Raw genomic sequence first — 21,827 nt, forward strand, 5'->3', positions numbered from 1 at the left:
ATAACCCTTCAACAGTAGGTGGTGCCACAAATGCACAAAAGTAAATTTCTGTAGACCAACAGAACTGTCACAGCTTTATTTTGTGACTCATTATATTACAACATAGAAATATGCACTTTTTAATACTTCATATAAAGTTATTGACATACAAATTTTTTTTCTTTTTTCCTTTTAATGAAAATGATTTAACTTAGAAATCTGTTGTGAAACTTTTGTCTAGTTTTGCAATTCTCAGGTATTCCAGTGCAAAAATAGATCCCATTACAGACAGCGTAAAGTGCTTGGAATGAGGGCCAATGATGAACAAAGAGCACAAAAACAGCTTCATCTTGGGGTATAAGAAGGGATAGTAGCATACCTAAATCCTTATCGACATAGAAACTTTCTATAAAAGGGGATGCAACAATTTTGAAAAGAATTAGAGCAATATTTCTACAGTATTACATTATTACTAGTAGATAATAACAAGGGTACAAATTAATGTCTCAATATCAAAGTGGTTCAGTATTACATGACACATGGCTCTTTGGAAAACATTTTACCTGATATATACAACCACAAGAAGAAAACACAGACAAATCCCTTTAGTCAATGATTACTATACAGTGAATGAATGATGTGCAACATTTAATAGTCACAAAGCATTTGCTTTCAGTACAGATAATGAAATACAGTAGTGTGAGGTTTGGTTGTTTTTTAACAATGAATTGTGCTGGGCATTTATGTATAGAGGGCTTATTATTTTCTTCTATATTTACCATATTCACAGTTGTTAATTAGTTTTCTGAGGTGTCCAAAAGATGCACAAGCAGAAATTTTTGAACACGTATTTTGAGAATTTCTGAAACTCACATAGTTATATCCCACAGGGAATACACAGAAATTTTGCTTGATTGAATATGGAGTTAGTAAAAATTTCTACCACAATTAGGTTTACACAGGAAAATGTAAAAGATTACTATTTTAAAAGGTAACACAGTATTAATGAAGATGTATAACCGTAGATTGTTTCTAGCTTCAGAAGAGATCCTTTCAATCTGTATTAAAATGTTGTGTTTTCTTCAAAATGGTTCACAGTGACTTTTGATTTTTTAAAATATGGCCTTGAAGTCAGAGAAACTGAAGGAGTTGCTCATGGATTTACTATAATGAAGAATTAGAATATGATTTTAGTAAAATGAGAAAACCAACAGAAGTTTGATTTTGAAAAATATTAAATGAGGAGAAATTATTCTATAAATTCTATATTTTTGAAGATAGTGTAAAATGCAATGATGCCATATCACTAGTTATTGGAAATATGCCTTCATTACTTATATTTAAAATCAACATTGACTTTAACTTCTAAAACAATCATTTTTTTTCTTTTTCAGCAGTGGGTTATACAATATTCTGTAAATTTAAAAAATATATAGAGATTAATTTGAAATCTGAAGTCTTATGCCTTTAGAGTTAATATTCAAATTTTGGAAAAGGTAGAAGTTAGTAATGATATGGAAAGATCACTTGAACTTGGCCAAACAATAGTTCTCTCATATGTTTCTTTTTTCTCAAGACAGTTAACAGTAAGCATTAGTGAAACAGTATTTTAAAAAATGCTTACTGACTAGAAAAATAAGACCAGGTTAGAAAACTCTGAAAAATGCTCCATATGGAAGCATTTGTTGTTTTTATATTTTTCTTGATTAGTGATTGAAGAGATGAAAAATTTGAGATTGTCAGATTTAATGGGGTGTCCAATTATTTGAAGGTACGAAATGCCATAAACACAAGTTGTGTTTTTCAGCAAGTTCTCAAGCTAGCTGTTTTCCCTGTTGAAGAATTCATTGTTTATACTTGTGACCTTTATACTTTCTTGGCTTTTGCATTGTTGCAATTAAAAAAAAAAAAAAAAAAAGGCTGCCCAATATTGTTACAGTGAGCTCCTACAACCACAGGACAACCTATATTTGTAAACCAGTGAGCCGAATAACATGGCACAATCTACTGAGACTTAATTTCTCTCTATCCTTATACATACGTACATACTCTTTCAGCTACAGCATACACCCAAAAAATTCTTGATTGATGAATTGAGATTAAGAGTATCCTAAATGATCTGAAAGAAAGTCAAATATAATGTCATGAGATCTTGACCATCACATTGCTTTCTAGGCACTAGTCATGACTGATATGCAAACTTACATAAGAAAATAAAAATAGTGGGGCAGTGGCCATACTCCTCTATACCACAGGGTTCTACAGAGGGGGCATTTTAGGATTCAGAAGTCACTGATAGAACTTAAAATTCCAAATAACATTAAAAAGTACAAAGATTTTCATCAAAATACAACTCCATCTTTTCATTTTCTAGATTAATTCAAAAAGCCAGAAATAATAATATACTTGTGTCAGATAAGAAACATCTTGAGATGCAGTGTACCATGTGAGTCGACAGTCAAGACAAATGGGCACAGGCTTCCTTAGGTTTGAACGCACAATCTCTTTAATCCCATGCCCTGGCTTCAGCAGCTTGCAGCCCCAACAGTTTGGCTGTTGATTCTTTGCCTCTTACCAGGATCTAGGTATATTTAAGAGTCTCATAAGGATGACCCTGTAGACCCATGGCTCGAAGCACAGGACAATAAAACAATGGCACCAAGTTTCGTGTGACTAGAGACACCCACATTTTTGTTACATGTTACTGCCACCAGAACAGCTCATCAAAGAGGGAATCAAAGCAGGATGTTAGCCACACATGGCACAATTTTGTCAACTGATATTTAATGATGTTGATAGACTCTGAGCAGAGCAGCTTTCACAAAAGTGAGCATGACACACCATGGTGCTTCAAACTTTCTGAAAAACTTGGCACTAATAATTCTGGCACACTCATTGCCAGCAATGGATGTGTCACCGGGAAACCAGCCTCCTGGCATGGCATGGCTTAGTGAATGAGGATGTGCATGCCTTTTGATTTTGATCAATAATCACTGGCCATGATTACTGGATGAATTGTTGTTGCAACCCCAGTGAGAATACACAGGAACAACAAAAAAAAGTATGAGTTCAAACCCATATGTCCACTGGGTTCCATAATAGAGTTTCACATAGGTATAGGTAAAAAACTAAATTCAAGTCTTTCACTTGAGAGCCATGTAAGACATAGGCTACAAAGGCACTGCCCCTGTAATGGAATTTTGTTTTCATTGCATTGAATTGCATTGCATTGAATAGTATCAGTACAGTATCCAGTTTATTACTTCCCACATCAACTTCTGGCTCTTTTCTCCGGAACACTTCACATGGTGCAAAGGAAAGTCTAGTTCCTCTTTCAGCCACCCTGTATGAACAGGATTCTTCATACATAGCTTTCTTTCACTTTCTCATCCTGTAGAAAAGATGTGAGAACTGCAACATCCACTACTGTCTGGTTTTTGTGTAATGAGAGGTCCTTTAAGTGGTCATCATCACTTTGGTCCTTGGCAAAGTTCACAAATACCTGTTAAAAGATCAAGATGGACCTTTGTAAATACCACTCAACTTGTTCATTGTTTATTCTGGTTCTGTTTTTCCAGGTGTTGAAATTAGGTCAAGTAGGAGCATACAGAATTGCATAAATAGATTAACTAGAAAACTGTGCGTGAAGGAGGCAAGAATACTTGAAAAAAGCAATTAACAACTTAAAAATTGACTTTTTTTTTTTCTTTTTCTTTTCTTGAAATGGAGTCTCACTCTGTTCTCCGCCTCCTGGATTCAAGCAATTCTCCTGCCTCAGCCTCCCAAGTAGCTGAGATTACAGGTACGCACCACCATGCCCAGCTAATTTTTTTTTTTTTTTTTTTTTTTTTTTTTGAGACGGAGTCTTGCTCTGTCACCCGGGCTGGAGTGCAGTGGCCGGATCTCAGCTCACTCCAAGCTCCGCCTCCCAGGTTTACGCCATTCTCCTGCCTCAGCCTGCCGTGTAGCTGGGACTACAGGCGTCCGCCACCTCGCCCAGGTAGTTTTTTGTATTTTTTAGTAGAGACGGGGTTTCACCATGTTGGCCAGGATGATCTCGATCTCCTGACCTCATGATCTGCCCACCTCGGCCTCCCTGAGTGCTGGGATTACAGGCATGAGCCACCATGCCCGGCCAAAAATTGACTTTATATATCGCCCCCCCCATCACCAACTGCTCAGTCATCCATTTACTTTGGCACATACAGTCTTGATTAAAGGGAAGAGGGAAGAAAATACTTACTGAGTACCTATTAAGTGTCAGGACCAATTTGGTACTTTACTACCTAATTTATATAAGATTAGGCACCAAGTAAAATGCCTGGCCCATGGTAGGTACTCACTAAATGGTAGTTATTATGGTTATTACAATAAATTCTCACAATAATCCCATACAGTACATAGGCATCATCTCCCTTTTCAGGTTCAGAGGTTTAGTAAAAAGTATAGCTAGTAGTAATAGTAGATGAGGAATTCAAGCACCGATTCAAGCATACAAACTGCTCTTGGACCTACAGGCAGGAGTGTGTGGGCAGGAATCCACACCCTGAGAAGTAAATCTGTTTTGACACTCAAAGCTTACTTGGTCAAGTGTTGTCTGAGAAACAGAGTAGTCTTCTATGTGGAGTCGCTTTTTGCTCTGGGAGAGGATGCTGAATATCCTGGCCAGAGAAGATAACGAAGATGGAAGCTGGTATTGTAGCATGTTCCGGTGTTTCTCTTTTAGAACACTTCCAGGAAAGGCAAGTCCAAAGAAATCCTGGACAGGCTTAAGGTCCGGGTTGGACCCTGCTATTCGTACTACTATTGTATAACCATCTCCAAACCTGAAAGCAGGAAAAAAAATATCCAAATGGAGGATCTGCAGGAAACTATTTAAAATAATATTTAAACCTGGGAACCCAACTTGTGCCATGAAAAAGGGCGGCCCCTGGCAGGCCCAGAAATAAGTTTCTGAGAGAGGCAACCAGTTATCATTTACTACTTATTTTATGTGAAGTGCCACGCCACGTGCTGTAAATACATGATCTCCTTTAATCCTCACCTGGACCCATGAAGTCTGACAGATGTTACAAAGAAACTGAGGCTCAGGGAGTTAGTCACTTGCCCATGGCTCAGAGCTCATAACTGGTAGGGCCAGGATACAAACCCATTTGTGTTTGACTCCAAAGTTTGTGCTCTCACCAGTACTGGCACATGTAAATTTTTTTCATTTCATCTATAGAACAAAGCCAGGAGGTAGATCTTCGAGGGAGATCGACTCTTAGAGAAGTTAAGTAACTTGCCTAGGAGTCACAGACCAGTAAATGGTAAAGACAGAATTTGAATGCACTTCTGACTTCAAAGCCCTCATTCTTTCCGCTGTACCACTGTGCTCAGTTTTATTTCCCTTTATTTTAGAGCCATCGTTTATATACTCACAAAAGAATAAATATCAAGCCTTCTCACTAGGCACTATCCCCAAGAAATTATCTTTGTTACCTATTTTTTAGATGCTGGACACTGCCAAGGCACCTGAACCTTCCATTGACCATAATTGCCATCCTAGTGCAAAGAGCTTCACATTCTTCCATACTGCGGTAAAAAAGAAAGAGGTTTTCATTTTAGAGAGATTCTCTATAACCATCAGAACATCACCATGACTTCCAGCATTCCAGCTTCCTAGGGAATCATATCCTGTTACAAGTACATGTGGATATAGGGATGATGCTATTCACTGTAGTGCTGTTTACAATTGTGAACAAGTTGGAAATAATCCAAATGTCTACAAAAAGGGGAATAGTTAAATGAGAGTATAGCCTAATGGAATACTATCCAGCTATAAGAAATGACACCTAAATGCACTGACTTGGAATAATGTTTACAATATGTTAAGTGAAAAAGAGTGATATTTATACTGGGCTTGCATTTTTCTAAGAATACATACACACACACACACACACACACACACACAGATTTGCACAGGAAAATTCTGCAAACATAAACAGCCCAGTGAAGACAGTAGTTGTTTCCAAGTTGTATAATTTCAGGTAATAATTGTTTTACTCTTTGCTTTTCTGTATTTTCTAATTTTTACAAAATGATCACACATTCTACTTGGAAAGTTAAAACATCCCACAGTGTAGAAGCCAAGACTTTACTACGGACCTATGAGATGTAAGCACTACTGATCTCCCCTCCTTGACAACACTTAGGGCACAATTCCACAAGAACCGCCGGGCTTTGGGATCCATGCCTGTGGTGGGTTCATCCTGTAATTAGAATAAAATAAGTCTTATTTGCTGGGGGGAAAAAAATCAAAGATAAATTTGCTTTTCAATGAAGACGCATCTTTGAAACAGCTTAAATTTTAACTTACCATTCTGGTTATTTCTTGATGGACCAAAGAATTAGAGTAAGTTCCAAATTCATTTGTAAACAAGGTCATTATTATAAATGTCTTATTGATGCAGGAAACTCAAATATTCTGAGTACTTTTTTATAGAATTAAACAAATTTCTCCAAATAAATAGGGAAGGAAAAAGTCCATTTAATTGTAATTATCTTTTCATGACTGGTAAGTATATACTAAAACAACTTTTTGTCTGAAATCTCTATTGAAGTCAGTATAAGATTGGGGTGAAATTCCTTTTTTTTTTCTTTTTTATTCCAGCTCACTCAGATTACCCTAGTATACTGCAGTTGTTCGCCTTACAGAAACAAATTCCAGACCCATGTGGTCTGGAATACATAAAAGCCTCAAAGGCTTCTTCTGGTAATAACATCAATGCTCTGGTCTACAAAAGAAAAAGGGTCAAGGGCCACTGTCCAGTCTGATCTGTTTTTCATCTATCCATGTGTAAGGAACTATGACCTACTTGCTACCCTGGGGATTTTAAAGCTGTGTCCACACTCTCCATTTTCAGGGAATGAACACAAAGATGATTAGAAAGTATGTTCCAGAGAAAGATCAAATCACATATCCAGCCTCAATCACACTCAGAAACAAAGTGCTTGGAGTGTCTCTATGTGGGAACATCTGCAGGCATGGTACAGTGCTCCCAGTGTGTGCCAAGGGAGAAGCTTCCCTCAGCTTCTCCAAGGTGGCTCTGCTGTCCCTGGTGGGAGACAAGCCAATCATACAACAGCCCTGGACATATAGGACTTTTGAAAAGTCATGTTTTCCACTCAGGCTGGAACAACAGTTTTCAATCTACAGTGACACTCACCAGAAACACCACAGGAGGCCCGCCGATCAAAGCCATGGCTGTAGAGAGCTTGCGCTTGTTGCCTCCACTATAGTTACCAGCGTATTTTTCTCCATACTTCACGAGGCCCAGTTTCCGAATCGCCCACTCACCAACCTACAGTGATGAAAAGCACCTTGACTTTGGTCTGGCTTGGGAATTTTATCATGCTGTCCTACACGTATATGTATGAAAGTTCTTTCACTGAGTAGGACTAGATTCTGTAATCGTAACCCAACAACTGGTGAGGAGCCAAAACAGGGAGAAGGGACTCGTGTGGTGGGAGCAGCACTCCCTCTCTGCCCACCCAGCCCTGCCCCACCACCATTACAGGTTCCCACCCTGAAAGCAGATACAAAGAACCAGCATTTCGTGCTGCTGCATTCATGAGGAAAAACAGCCTGAAGTCAATGTGTGTGGAAAAGCCATGAGGTACATATTGTCAGGATGCCAAAGGAGACAGGCTGGCTTTCAGGTGCCCACAGTACCTTGCCAACTTCTTTCTCTGGGACTCCTCTCAAAAGGGCAAAGAACTCCACGTGTTCTCTCCCAGTCAGCAGCTCTGTGATGGCATCGAACTGAGGGCAGTAGCCCATGTTCTGATGTACTTCATGTATGTTTGATAAGATACTGCAAAGGACAAGAAAACTACTTAGATTTTAAGCAGGTAGAGATACTCTGGTCAGACAATCTGGCCTAATGTTCCTAGAAAGTATGCTTCTCCATTACAAAGATACCAGTACATCTGCTGCTACTTGAAAGGACAGCCTTTCTGCCCCCAGGATGCTAGTTCTTCCTGGCAGGCAGGGTTCCTGCCTCTGCCCTGCCCAGTCCTTGCACCTCCCTGGCTCTCTCAACACTTCAGTCTGCAGGTGCAGTCCCATTTCAGAATTTCTGAGGTCATGCCAACCACTGCACACTCTTTACCAACAATCTCAGTCACACTACCACCCTGGGGCTTTAACACTAAGGCCCCATCCTAGACTTCACTCATATGCACCATTCATACACATCAAGTGAGAAGGCCCAGAAATATTGGGTGTGAGCAACACAGAACCTAGAGACACAATTTATGTTGGTGGGGTGGCTTTTGGGTTCTATGAATCCAGTCAAGTGAAGAATCAGATGTGAGAGAAGTTCCGTGTCCACATTCCAGACTGATGACTGCACCTCAGCCACAGCGGCATCGCCATGAACCTGGCCTTTCGGCAGCATGCATTCCTCTCTGTGTATCTAATTAGCACTCCCAGGGTCAGCCTTTTTCAGAATTAGGATTGAGGCACATATGGACACCGTGCCAGGCCCTCACAGCTATACCAACCAAATCAGTTCTTACAACCAGTCCCTGTGCCAAACCTTCCTATGAGCTGGTTATGACTGCCACTGCTATATGCGTCAGGAGCTTGGTACTAGGGGCGAGCCTAGGAAAGCAGTTGTGCAGCGGTAGGCCTGCTATTCCCAGAATGTCTGTTCTCTTAGGACTCCTTTACATTGCTACTGCAAAAATATAAGAGACAGGAGAGGTGATCAGGAATACACTAATTTCCTTGCTCTTTTCAATTTTATTGGCTATCCCCCATCCAGTGTGTTCAAATTGTGAGTCATTGCTCATTAGTGGGTTGGGAAATAAATTTAGTGGGTCATGACCAGCACTTTTTTAATGACGCAGTATAAAGTAGAATAAGAAATAGCAGAATGCACTACAATTAGTAACAGTAGGTACTGCTTTATGAAATTTTAGGTTATACATATGAGTGTCTACATGTCTGTGTGTACATACGAGGTTGAGATACAAAATGTATTTCCCACAAGGGTCACGGCCAGAAAACTTTGAAAGCCACTGCCTTATACTATCTCGCCACATGGTAAGTCCAGAGAAGCCGGGCACAGTGGCTCACGCCTGTAACCCCAGAACTTTGGGAGGCTGAGGCAGGTGGATCACCTGAGGTCAGGAGCTCCAGACCAGTCTGGCCAACATGGTGAAACTGAAAATACAAAAAAAATTAGCCAGGCATTGTGGCGGGCACCTGTAATCTCAGCTACTCGGGAGGCTGAGGCAGGAGAATCGCTTGAACTTGGGAGGTGGAGGTTGCAGTGAGCCGAGGTCGCCCCATTGCACTCCAGCCTGGACAGTAAGAGCGAAACTCCATCTCAAAGAAAAAAAAAAAAAAAGCCCAGAGAGGCCCCATGTAAAGTACTTAGAGTAACATTATCTAAGAGGCCTGTAAAATGTAGCTGTATTCCCAAAAATCAGATTGCTTTGTGACCTGTGCAGTCTCAGAAAATGGCCTAATGGTGTCTCCGTCAATTTGTATGCTCTTTAGAGAGGGCAATTTACTTTGTAGGAATTGTTCCTGAGGAAATAATAAAAGATGTATACAGGGACATATTTACATAGTGAAAAATGGAAACTAATATGTGTCCAACATTTATAAGGAATTTATTAAATAAATTATAGGTACATGTACATAGGGAAATTTTATGTAGCAAAGTAAAATTCTGTATCTTAGGAAATGTAACCCATTGGGAAATATTCATAATACACTCATTAACAATAAAAGCTGATTTAAACTCTATATACAGTATGATCTCAATTTTGTGGCACATTTATATGTGTGTATAAGATAGATTTGGGGTGATGGAAAAGTTCTAAAACTGGATTGTGGTGATGGTTGCAAAACTCTCAATTTACCAAAAATCACTGAATTGTACTCTTAAAAAACAAGTAAATTATATGGTATGTAAATTATACCTGAATAAAACTGTTAAGAGAATGAGACTGAAAGGAAAATGTAAATTGTGATTGTCTCTAGATATTGAAATCATGGATGATTTTATGTGCTGCTTTACCCTTTACTACATTTCAACATTTTTATGAACTCTAAAAGTACCACTGTGATCAAAAATAACAATCTATTTCTTTAAATAAACTAAAAACAAAGTCTTTGCAGCAAAATACAGGCCACTTCTTTTCTCACCTATTTTTGTTAAGGAAAGCATCTCCTCTGGTAACAGTGGTATCTCCTGTTAACATCTTGAACGTTGATGATTTTCCAGCCCCATTAACTCCCAGGAGCCCAAAGCACTGAAAAAGAAAGATTAAGTTGTATAAGCAAACTCTAAAAACATGAATATAAATGCCCCTAACAGGTAACCACCTCAAACCTTCATTCTGAAATATCAGCAAATAATCAAATATTTTCTTGGTTTTAAGACATCGTATAGATATTTAAATATGTATTTCATAATGGGACTATTTTAAGTATGGCTGTATTTATAAATATTATTTTAGTTGTCAGGTTGAGGCCAAAGGTAATGTGTGAAAAACGGTAATGAAAGCCAGCTATCCAAATTGCACCACCTGTTCTGGCAAAAGGGCATAAAAGAACACAAACAGAAACCAGAAAGGAGAAAATCTATTTTTAAAAATCGATTTGAATGCCATCACCACCTGAAATGGATCACAAAAGCATGTTTTAGATGTGCATGCTTTTTCTGTTTTTGTTGTTGTTGAGACAGAGTCTCACTCTGTCACCAGGCTGGAGTGCAGCAGTGCAATCTTGGCTCACTGCAACCTCCCCCTCCCAGGTTCAAGCTATTCTCCTGCCTCACCCTCCTGAGTAGCTGGCACTACAGGCACACACTACTATGCCTGGCTAATTTTTGTATTTTTAGTGGAGACAGGGTTTCACCATGTTGGCCAGGATGGTCTCAATCTCCTGACCTCGTGATCTACCTGCCTCGGCCTCCCAAAGTGCTGGGATTACAGGCAGGAATCATGCGCCCAGCCCCATGCTTTTTCTTAAATTGCACTGGATTCTCTAAAATCATTCTTTTGACATACAGGGTCCCTTTCTTCTCGATGACTAATTGCTCCATCCTGGTATAAATAGAGAAGCCTTTAAAATCCACTTTTACCCCATCTCAAGCACTGTCGCTTGACTGGGTAGAGACAGTTTGAATTAATAGGGACAAACACAATATAGACAAAGTGTCTTTACCTCACCAGGAGGAATGCCCACGCAAATCCTGTCAACAGCAGGCTTCCGCTTCCTTCTATATATCTGCAACAAACAAAATGTAAACATTCGTGAGCCTCAGTGACTCACAGCTCTCCCAAGCAACTGTGGAAGGCAGGACTATAAACCACATACACCACAACATAAGACTTGTCAATAAGCCTAAGCCATAGGCATATTTGATGTGCTAAGAGCTTTGGTCTGCGTTTGTCGCAACTGGCTTCTGAATGATTCTGAAGCTCAAAATAAAAGTGAACTTACTTTTTAACCTGTCTCTTTAGAACCATATTGTTCATTAATATCTACATAATTTTTCATTTATTCAACATATATATGTGTTGCAGGTATTTTTAAAATTAAATTCCACAGAGTAGAAATTTGTAATAAAAATATTGCAAATACTATACAGATTACAAAAAAGTAAAATTTGGAGATGCTGGAATCTGGAGAGCTGATATAGACCCTCTTGGGCACTGGCAATATATCAGCTTTTTGGACTATGAAACTCAAAATCAACCATTTATTCTCCCTACCTCGGTTTTGACTAGATATACAATGCTAGTATGTTTTAATAACACATAAATGTAAGCATATAAAACCAATATATTCAAGAACGGGAATTCATATTACAAAAGTATTCTCAGTAAGAATTCTTTAAGAAGTCTCTATGGTGTTTTTAAAATAAAACCGACAGAACCTTGGTACAGATGTACATTTTGGGAACATATGCCCTTTTATTAAGCAAGTCAGCAAACTGCAGGGTTACAGCACATAAAGCTGAAAAAAACTGAAGATGAGCTATTGTAACCTTTACTCTCTCACCTTCGTCAACTCCTTGATTTCTAAGATGTCATTCTGGCCTCCACCATCAAGAATTCTCTGTCTTTCCCGCCTCACATCTTCATCTTCATCATTCAGAGGAGGGAGCTTTGCATTTACAGGTCTTAGGGGGGAAAAAATAAGACAAATGAACCTTTCAAACTATTTTTCAGGACAAAGATTCAGTCTCTAATGGAGTATCATAAAACCCACTCGCCACAGTTTCCAGGATGAGCAGGGAGGGGGCTGCGGGATGTCCGCACCAGGAAAAATCAGTTTTATCACATATTTTGAGTTCGGTTCAATCCAACTCCCATTGGTGAGTGTTTCCCTGTGCGCTTCCCCTGTGACCCTCAGTCACAAAGCTCACCTGGGCCTGATGAAGAATCTGTACTGGATCAGAACAGTAATGAGGAAGAACACCACCCCTTCCACGGCCATGGCAAAGAGGTTTCGTCCCACCAAGTCCCAAGATAATGGTGACACAAAGCGGTTCTCCCCTAGTAGACATAATGCAGAGATCCAGTCAGAATGGAGGGATCAAAAACCATGGCCCTTCCTCAAATTTGGGTCTATGTTCCTAAAAATTCACCAATCTTCCAATAAACACCAATGGCTATCACCCATGACAAAGAGGGGAAAAAAAGTAACAAGCGAATGATCACTTTCCAAGTCTGATATGGGAAAACTTTTTATGGCCCAGTAGCAAACAGAATTTCAGAGCTAATGTGTATTAGATTTGTGACTTCACTGAAGAGATCTAGTATTTTTTTAATGAAACATGCCAAAAATCCTTTTAAAAAGGCAAACAACCCAAGTAATTTTTTTTTTATTATTATTATACTTTAAGTTCTAGGGTACATGTGCATAACATGCAGGTTTGTTACCTATGTATACTTGTGCCATGTTGCTGTGCTGCACCCATCAACTCGTCAGCACCCATCAACTCGTTATTTACATCAGGTACAACCCAAGTAATTTTGACAGTATTTTTAAGAAATTCTAAGTTTTAGTAGTAAGAAATATTAGCACTTTAAGCAGATGCTCCTTTCAGGAGCATATATCCTAATGAATCAATTTAATCACTAGATTCCATTAAATCTAGTTCCATGTAAATATTCCTTACATTTCTTATATATCTCCTTTGTACCCCAAGTTGGAAAAAGTCCCTCTTCTATGACCACTAAGTAGTATGGCCCATTTGACTATATTAGCTAGTGGATGAATAATAATCGTATGGCTCCGGAAGAAATATTTTTAACCATTCTAAAGGTAGAAAAAGATGTAATACATTATCATTTTATAGACTGTGTAAAAGATAATATATGACCTCATCTGCAGACACATGATTCGCCTAATAGAGCCAAAGTTAGCATCTTTCCTTCTGATTCCCTGACCTTCTAATTCTCAAAGCTGTGGTTTGACTTCTCCAGGGCCTCTGACCAACCCAGTCGGTGGCATGAGCCAATGGATCCAAGCAAATGCCACTATTTTCCTTACCTTCAAAACTGCCCTTTCACTTTTCTCAGTGCTATCGGAGACACAGACAAATGATTGTGTCACAAAACCCATGCCACAATCAGCTGGGTTGGCATGAGCCCTATCACTGGGCATGGGGGTGGGGGAACATCCCGTGCTCAGTCACCTGCTTCTTTCCAAAACAAAGTCCAGGGTACCAAGGCCTATGCAGAGTGCCATCCCCATTAAAGCATCCTACAACCACCGCTTCACTCACCAAACCTTTCCAGGGCATCAGCCATTGCCTGGTTTTTCACCATGTCAATGAGCCCTCGTCCCAGGCAAAAATGTGGGAAGATCAAGAACACAGACTTCAGGATATCATTGATATTATTCAGCTTCTAAAAAAAAGAGGGAAGGGAGGGCGAGGGAGAAGAAATGGATGTCATTCATGGTTTATCCTAAAAATGTATCAAATTCTGAAATATGGGAGTGAAGAAAAATTTGATTCTCTAGGGACAAACTGGACCTTTTACTTCAGATACCAATTAAATAGCAGTGGGCATAGTTGATGATATGTAGCAATAAAATTCTCTTCTTTAGAAAATCTGGAGAAATGGTCTGAGTGTGGAGAAATAATGAATAAAGCTTAGAAACAGCCTATATTTAATCAGAAGCAAATCCATTAAAAATCCCTTAGCATTTTAAAAGCAAATTGCTCATGTCTGGGTCAACATTTGAGTTTCAGGATTTTGTCAGAATTTTAGAAATTCTTCTCAAATGCATCAGAACGTATGACCCCACTGTTGAGTGGCCAAATATCTAGCAACTGAGTAAGGGGGCTATATGCTGGATGCACTGTGCCAGGGCATGGGAGAGGCAAAAGTTAGTAAGAAACAGACTCCACTCCAAGTAGGAAAAGTATGTAAACAGGAAATTACCATGTAAGCGGATGTGCACTGTACTGGAGGCATGGACTGAGGACTCTGAGAGCTCAGAGAAAAGAGAGAATACCTCCCAGCAGGTAAGGAAAGCTTCACATTTAAGCTAAATCTTGAAGGTTAAGCGATGTACTACCGGACCCTGTGACAGAAGAAGGGCATTTCAAACCAGGCTTACAGGAGCATGGTGGTTGGGGACAACTCATCGGAAGCTTACAGCTGGGAAAGGGTGTGGTGGGTACGGACAGGAAGAGTTGTGCAACTGTAAAAGGCCTTGTGTGCTGTGTTTGGACAAAGGCAATGCCAACCGGAATGGAGAGGAAGCCTTATTTTAGAGGTCCATACCTGGAAGAACTGACAACACAACCAGTCGAATGTGGGAAATCTGCAACAGCAAAGCAAGCATCTAGGATAACTCTAAGAGCCAGCTTGGGCAACCGAGTGGATGGTAGTGCCACTGAGTGTGACAGGGATGGTAAGAAAAGCATTATGTTCCAGGGACGAAGAAAACTAGGACATGTCCAGTTTGGAGTATCTATATACTATCTAAATGGAGCAATCCACTAGGCAAGTGAGAATGTGAGATTAGAGTTCAAGGTTATGAACAAGGCTAAAGGGATAGATCTTAGAGATGACAATAAAAACACCAAGAAGGGTGATGGTAAAAGTCTTGGGATTGAATGACGTCACCCAGCTCTCGTGTGTAAAGTGGAAGGCAGAGGAGCTACTCTTGGTAAAAGCAACACTGAAAAAAGAAAGAAAAAAAAAACTGTCAAAAGAAACTGAAAGGCTTGACCAGCAAAATGTACGGCACAGCAAGAAAGAAAGGTGCTTTGCCTTCTCAGGGAAGACAGACTCTGAAGAAAGGATAAGGCAGTCAGCAGCATCAATGCCACTGACAAGTAGAATAAGATCACAATTAAACACTGTCCCCTCTGGCTCCCAGAGATGCTCATCGCAGCAGGAGTGTTCTCTCTGCATGACTCACATTGTCGGTGAAGAGCTCCAACACAAAGGTGGCCACGCTGCCATTGATGCCAATGAAGAGGTTCACGCTGGTGAGCACCACATAGGCTGTGCTGGGGATCTTGAACACAAAGGAGGCTGGGTACATGAGAGGTGTGATTGACCACCTGGTGAGACACAAAAAGGTAAGTGTCTACTGAGAGTCCCCTGTCCTCCCTCTGACACTGGGCACCAAATGCCTTATCCACTGTGCAGTTCCCTCACTCAGAGGTGACTTACCCATACAGCAAAAGTAGAAGGGCTAGCACAGGCAGGTTGGTGGAGGACACATAGGACTTCTGCTGGAAGCAGATGAAGATGATAATGACCAGTGTGGCAGGGACAACGTAATTGCACTAAAAGTGAAAACAAAGACATACAGTTTACCCCTAAATCAAATACACAATGCATCACACAAGTCTTCACCATCGTTAGACAAGAAAGGGCAGATAAACATATTGGAAAGTAACTCTGAATTAATGAAGCCACATAAACTATTAATCAAAATACCGGACAATACACTTTGACAAGCATTTTCCCCTTGGCTGATTTTATAAACTACATGCCCTTTCTGTCTTTCCAACAGCCAAGCCAAGGTGTCACGCTCAGTAAACTGAACGATGGATTCCCAGTCAGAGTAATTTCAATTTCACAGGCAGCAAATAAGCTTCCATTCTTCTTCCCGAAGATGATTGTGTCTGTTTCATCATTAATGCTGTATTACAGTCTGCCCAAGTTCAATCTCACATGTAATCTATTTATGAGGTAACTGCTCATAACATGAATGTCAGAATTGTTTCATCACACTGAGAATAATTTTAAAGTCTGTCCTGACAGTGTATCAAGCAGTAAAATGCAGAAATAAAGACCTGACGATAGGACAATTATGAGAATTCATAGCTGGCAGAGCAAAGCACAGGCAGGGAAGTGATAGTGGGCTTGTTAGCTGCTAGAAGAACGGCAGCTTCTGACTACAGGACTCTGCCTCAGTCCTGTGCTACTTGATGTGTTTATCAACAATTTAGATGAAGACATGCTTCTAGCAAATTTCAGGAGCTACAGATAATACCCAGGAAGATAAGAGATGGGTTCAGGGACTTGACCTTTCATCTCTGAATCACCTATGCCTGGCATAGGTCAGACACATAGCATTCAGTCTGTGTTTACTGACTGGAGTCACTACTGAATCAAGCTAAAACAAAAATAAAACACATGTAATTTAATATGGATAAATACAAAGTTTAGGTTCAAAAAAAATGAATTTGTATAGAATGAAGGAGACCCGAATTTCACAATCATTTGTGTGAAATGGAGGTTTTTGGTTTACCACTAAGTTGCCAGTAAGACAATGCTCCTTCCAAAATGCAAAGTCTTTGTGCTGTAGTAATAGAAGTGTGGGCTAAAGATTAACTCCCTCTAGACTCATAACCATTCAGACCACAGACTGAACACGAGGTTAATTCTTGGCTTTGCTTTTGAAACGGGACATTAACAATATAGAGCATGGCCATACAAGGACAATCGGATCAGAAGAGTGACAAAGTCTAAGAGCCTTGGTATGAACAGCAAAGACCTCATCATCATCTCCACCATCACTGCTCACATTTGTACAGTGCTTTGGAGGTTACAAGATACATTCTCATATATCATCTTATCTGGGGAATACTCAGGTTAAATGACAGTATGAGAGTTGTTTTTAAATATTCAGGGACTTGTTCAGTGGGAGAAGAATTAGATTTGCTCTGTGTAGCTTATAATTAATGGAAGTTACAGGGAGATGTATTTCAACTGTACTTTACAATAATTAGAACTTTAGAATTCCTTCAAGTCCCCCATATTGGTCCACATAGAAGCAATATATTGTAGCTGGCACAAAAACATATTTGCAATGGACGGATAAGCTGCTGATAAAATGTATAGAGTTTTCAAATGACAGATGGCTTTCCTAGTAAGGCAAAGAACATTCTGACTCTGGAGGTTAAAACCCATCAGAAAAATTAGAGGCATTGACTTGGAGTTTTGACTTGCATCTCTCCGATTCTTGCGGCAGTGGTATTAATTTTCATCATTGTGTACAGATTTTTCCCTCTGGTGTGACATGAACTCTGGTACCCAATGCTGTGTTTGGTGTCATGAAAGTGATCACCTGCCTCTGGCTTTTCCTTTTTCATACATCTTTAGAGTAGCTGGAACATTTCCTGATGATAGCCAGGGCTCTTTCTTTCTTATCCCTATCAATCCATGGCCCTGACAGACATTACAAAGATACAGCAGGCCTGTGTCCTTACCATATCCCAGACAAAATTAGAGAGCCAGTAGATGACTGGCTTCACGCCACTGATGAACTGCAGGTGTTTTGCTTTGCTGACCCGCTCCTGGATCAGGAATACAACAAAGCTGGCTGGGACGAAGGACATCGCAAAGATGACACAGATGGACACAAGGACATCCACGGATGTGGTCATCCTGGAAAGAAAAAGGGTGTGAAAATCTGAGGGGTCTTTGATGCAATTGGGGTTCAATCAGCGAGGACACAGACACACGGACACACAGACACACACAGATATCTGAGGCACAGTCCAAGGAATAACATCTGTTCACCAGACACATTTTATTCAGGGTTAAGATGATTATTTTTAAGTCAAAAAATATGACAATGTAAATGCCAAACTGACACTACTGAGGTCAAATTGTGATACCACTGCCACAATAAAACTAATGAAGGAAGTCAGAGTGGTTAATGGTTTTCACTTTGGTCCACTGTTCGTGACCTTGTAAGAGTAGTAAGTTGTAAATTGTCACACACAAAGGACTAGTGGGGCTTGAAAACTCAATGAGAGCAGAAATATTACTGTGCAACTACTCAAATAAATTAATTTTTTCTGGCTGTAAATCAACTTGAAAATAACAGTATGTAGCCTATTGATTTAACACATACAAAAATTTTAACAGATTCTTGTAAGAAGAATGGTCTTATAAGCCCATTACACAGGGTCTTGGTATAAAGATCCTAGTGTCCTATATTAGTATCCTGTAGGAGTTCAGCAGAAAAAGGAACTGCTATGCTCCATATACAGGAAAGGCATCTAATGTGTGCTAAATATCAACTCTGTGCTGAGTGCTGGGCTTGGCAATTTACATGAATTGCCTCAGTTAATATCATACATCTATAAAGTTAGAGACCAGATTCAAACCCAGATCTGTATGACTCCAAAGCCTGCATACTTTAAACTAGCTCGTCCTGGCTTTAAACTTCTCTCTCTCTCTCTCTCTCTCTCTCTCTCTCACTCACACACACACACACACACACACACACACACAGCTTAACTTAGGAATTAAAGATACAAGCTAATAAAAACATATTCCACCAAGTTTAAAACAGTGGTTTTTAAACAAATCAAACTGATTAAACACTTATAATTAAATTAAAATTTACTTAACAATTTTTTAACTCACTTTATATGAATTCACTAAATGTTACGAATTTTACATATCAGTATCATTTTCTCTTCTGCAGTTCAAGAAGCCCAACCAGCCGATTCGTAAACTTATCACTTCTGCCCAGAGCCTGGATCAACCCAGATTTATCATAATGTAATGGTCTCTGCAGCTGTTCCCCTACGATGAGCTTCATATTTTTCTGCCCTCCTCCATGACCTTCTCCTTGCCCCACTCCATCCATTCAGACACAGCTACACTTACAGAGCCACCTCTGAGAGCTGCTGTTTGGTGAGATTCAGGGGATGATTGAAAGCAGTAATTCCATAATGGCTAGGGTTCTCTCCCTTTTGCAGGTTGGCCCGGAGAATGGCATTGTTGATGACATTCAGGAAAGAGCTGATTGCATGCCAGCCCTTGTTATTGAACCACACCTGAAAGAAAACATACCAGGTACAAGGTAATGCCCCCAAACCCTGCTCCTGCAGGCAGGTGCACACACACCAACCATGCACATAAACCTCAGAAAGAAATTCTAGTCACGTACCAAAGCAAAACACTATGATCAGAGAACATGGCGAAGTAATTATAGTGTACAGGACACAGTGATCACTGACTATGTGGGTAGGCGCTGTGGGGAGGACCTTATACCTTTAACTCATTGAATTCTCACAACAGTTTAGAGATAGCCATGATTATTGTCTCCGTTTCACAGATGAGGGAACTGAGGCTTAGAAAGGTTAAGTAACTTAGTCAAGGTTACCTGGTATGTCTGGTGGCAAAGCAAATTCTCTGAATCACTACACTATACCGTACTGCCTCGCTGGTAAAGCTAACAGTTTGCTCTTTTCTGTTGTGAATGCCCCTGCCAACTTTACCATGAGTTGAAAGTGCTCCAGGAAACATAAGGATTATTGTTCATCAAAAAGCTACTAGAACAAAGATAGTGGTTTACCTTGACATTATTTTTGGTGTCCAGTCCTGTCATAAACCTTCCCAAGCTGTTGAGAAATCGATCTGCAGAACTGTCCTGTAAACAACAGAAACCTGCCTCAGTTGTGACTGTTCACATAGATAAGGGGCAACAGTCAACCTGGAACCTGCGGACAACAGGACGGCCCTGTGAAGCTCAATGCCACTACTACCTTGTTCACTGAAATTAAATGTGAAGCCATTAAATAAACGGCTCCTGAGAACCCAGTGACCAGAAATCAACAACAGTGATGCTGCCATGATACCACCAGTCTAGAAGGAATCACAGAGAAATCCGGGGATGCAAAGTCCCAAGATTTTAATGTCTGGTTATCACAGTGGGGTGAGGACTCCTCCAAATGCTCCACCGGCATCATCTGAAGAGCCAGAACCATGCTCCGCCTGCAGATGTGCCAGCTACATGGGTCCATCACTCAAAAGCAGAGCTGTGGATTCTAGGACTATCACCACTGTCCACAATCCTAGGGTCCATTTTATCGGAGCCCCTTAATTCTCACTTAAAAATGGGAAACTTGAGACAGAGAGAAATGAAGTGAGTACTTATCAGGTCCTGCAGATCAGTCTGCCAGCTTCAAAAAGAAAATGATTCATTTCCTATTTAGTCAGTGATTGTTTCAGCAAAGTATGTTGGAAACCCAGTTTATTTACCAACTGGCCAAATTTGTAAAACTGGTTGTTCTGAGACCTTTTTTTGAGATGGAGTCTTGCCCTGTCGCCCAGGCTGGAGCACAGTGGCACAATCTCGGCTCACTGCAACCTCCACCTCCCGGGTTCAAGCAATTCTCCCACCATAGCCTCCCGAGTAGCTGGGATTATAGTCGCACGCCACCACGCCCGGCTAATTTTTATATTTTTTTTAGTAGAGACAGGGTTTCACCATGTTGGCCAGGCTGGTCTCAAACTCCTGACCTTGTGATCCGCTCACCTCGGCCTCCTAAAGCGCTGGAATTACAGGCATACGCCACCACACCTGGCTGCTGAGAGCTTTTAAATCTCTGAATTTTTAAAAAATATTTTTTGAGACGGAGTTTTGCTCTTGTTGCCCAGGCAATGCTGCTGGAGTGCAATGCTGCGATCTCAGCTCACTGCAATCTCTGCCTACAGGGTTCAAGCGATTCTCCTGCCTCAGCCTCCCAAGTAGCTGGGATTACAGGTGTATGCCACTAATAGCCCAGCTATTTTTTTTTTTTTTTTTTTTTTTTTTTTTTGTATTTTCAGTAGATACGGGGTTTCACCATGTTGGCCAGGCTGGTCTCGAACTCCTGACCGCAAGTGATCCACTCACTTCCGCCTCCCAAAGTGCTAGGATTACAGGCATGAGCCATGGCACCTGGCCTCTGGATTTGTTTTTGACCTACACTTTTAAATGTACAACTAAGTAATTCAGTTTTGTCTGGCTCAAATCACTAAATGCCAAAGACAGCTCTGTATGCCAACTACTCCTACATCCCAGCAGCTACATGCCCATTTTTCTGATACGTCTCATGATAGATATTGTACCTTGGCCAGCTTTAGGTGTTTCTTCATTTGTTTGATGGCATCATTAACTTCTTGACTCGGAGGAAGTGCTTGAGTATTACTGACACCCAGGGAAAACCCGCCATACCTAAAAGAACAGCCTGACATTAAAACCCAGACAGTGGGGTGCACATACCACTCAGCAGCAGACTCAGTGCGAGTGTGTACAAGGTTCACTGAGTCAAATTCCTATTCAAAGGAGGGCTAAATTTTGCCTCAGGGAAGTTACACATCAGCTTCCTCTAATAAATGTTGGCAATCTCTTAACTCCCATGGTTTCTGCCCAGCAGGGAGGACCTGGCCTGATTACACACACAGTTAGATAGCTGAGACATCGAGGAAAGAATGGTGTTTCATCTCACAGATGCTCCTCCGACCCAGTGAGTCGGGCGTGAACGTGGGTCTGGAGGCAAGCAGATGGGAAGTTGGGA

The 21,827-nt window shown here is 40.5% G+C and overlaps 1 protein-coding gene across 2 annotated transcripts in view; it reads right to left on the reverse strand.

Moving 5' to 3' along the window:
• Positions 1-61: 61 nt before the first annotated feature.
• The window catches only part of ABCA1 (ATP binding cassette subfamily A member 1), a 147,979-nt gene continuing 126,213 nt past the window's right edge, over positions 62-21,827 (reverse strand). For both annotated transcript variants that reach the window (XM_007968523.3, XM_007968524.3), the window contains exons 34-50: positions 21,379-21,484; positions 19,841-19,915; positions 19,150-19,319; positions 17,736-17,913; positions 15,688-15,803; positions 15,431-15,575; positions 13,779-13,902; positions 12,414-12,543; positions 12,047-12,167; positions 11,207-11,269; positions 10,184-10,290; positions 7,694-7,835; positions 7,188-7,322; positions 6,127-6,230; positions 5,461-5,553; positions 4,562-4,805; positions 62-3,481 (exon numbers count right to left, since the gene is read on the reverse strand). In XM_007968523.3, the coding sequence (XP_007966714.3) occupies positions 3,341-3,481; positions 4,562-4,805; positions 5,461-5,553; positions 6,127-6,230; positions 7,188-7,322; positions 7,694-7,835; positions 10,184-10,290; positions 11,207-11,269; positions 12,047-12,167; positions 12,414-12,543; positions 13,779-13,902; positions 15,431-15,575; positions 15,688-15,803; positions 17,736-17,913; positions 19,150-19,319; positions 19,841-19,915; positions 21,379-21,484 (2,194 nt within the window). In that variant the 3' untranslated portion in view covers positions 62-3,340. The remainder of the gene's footprint in view (positions 3,482-4,561; positions 4,806-5,460; positions 5,554-6,126; positions 6,231-7,187; positions 7,323-7,693; positions 7,836-10,183; positions 10,291-11,206; positions 11,270-12,046; positions 12,168-12,413; positions 12,544-13,778; positions 13,903-15,430; positions 15,576-15,687; positions 15,804-17,735; positions 17,914-19,149; positions 19,320-19,840; positions 19,916-21,378; positions 21,485-21,827) is intronic.

This window comes from Chlorocebus sabaeus, chromosome 12 (assembly GCF_047675955.1).
Source record: "Chlorocebus sabaeus isolate Y175 chromosome 12, mChlSab1.0.hap1, whole genome shotgun sequence".
NCBI lineage: Eukaryota > Metazoa > Chordata > Mammalia > Primates > Cercopithecidae > Chlorocebus > Chlorocebus sabaeus.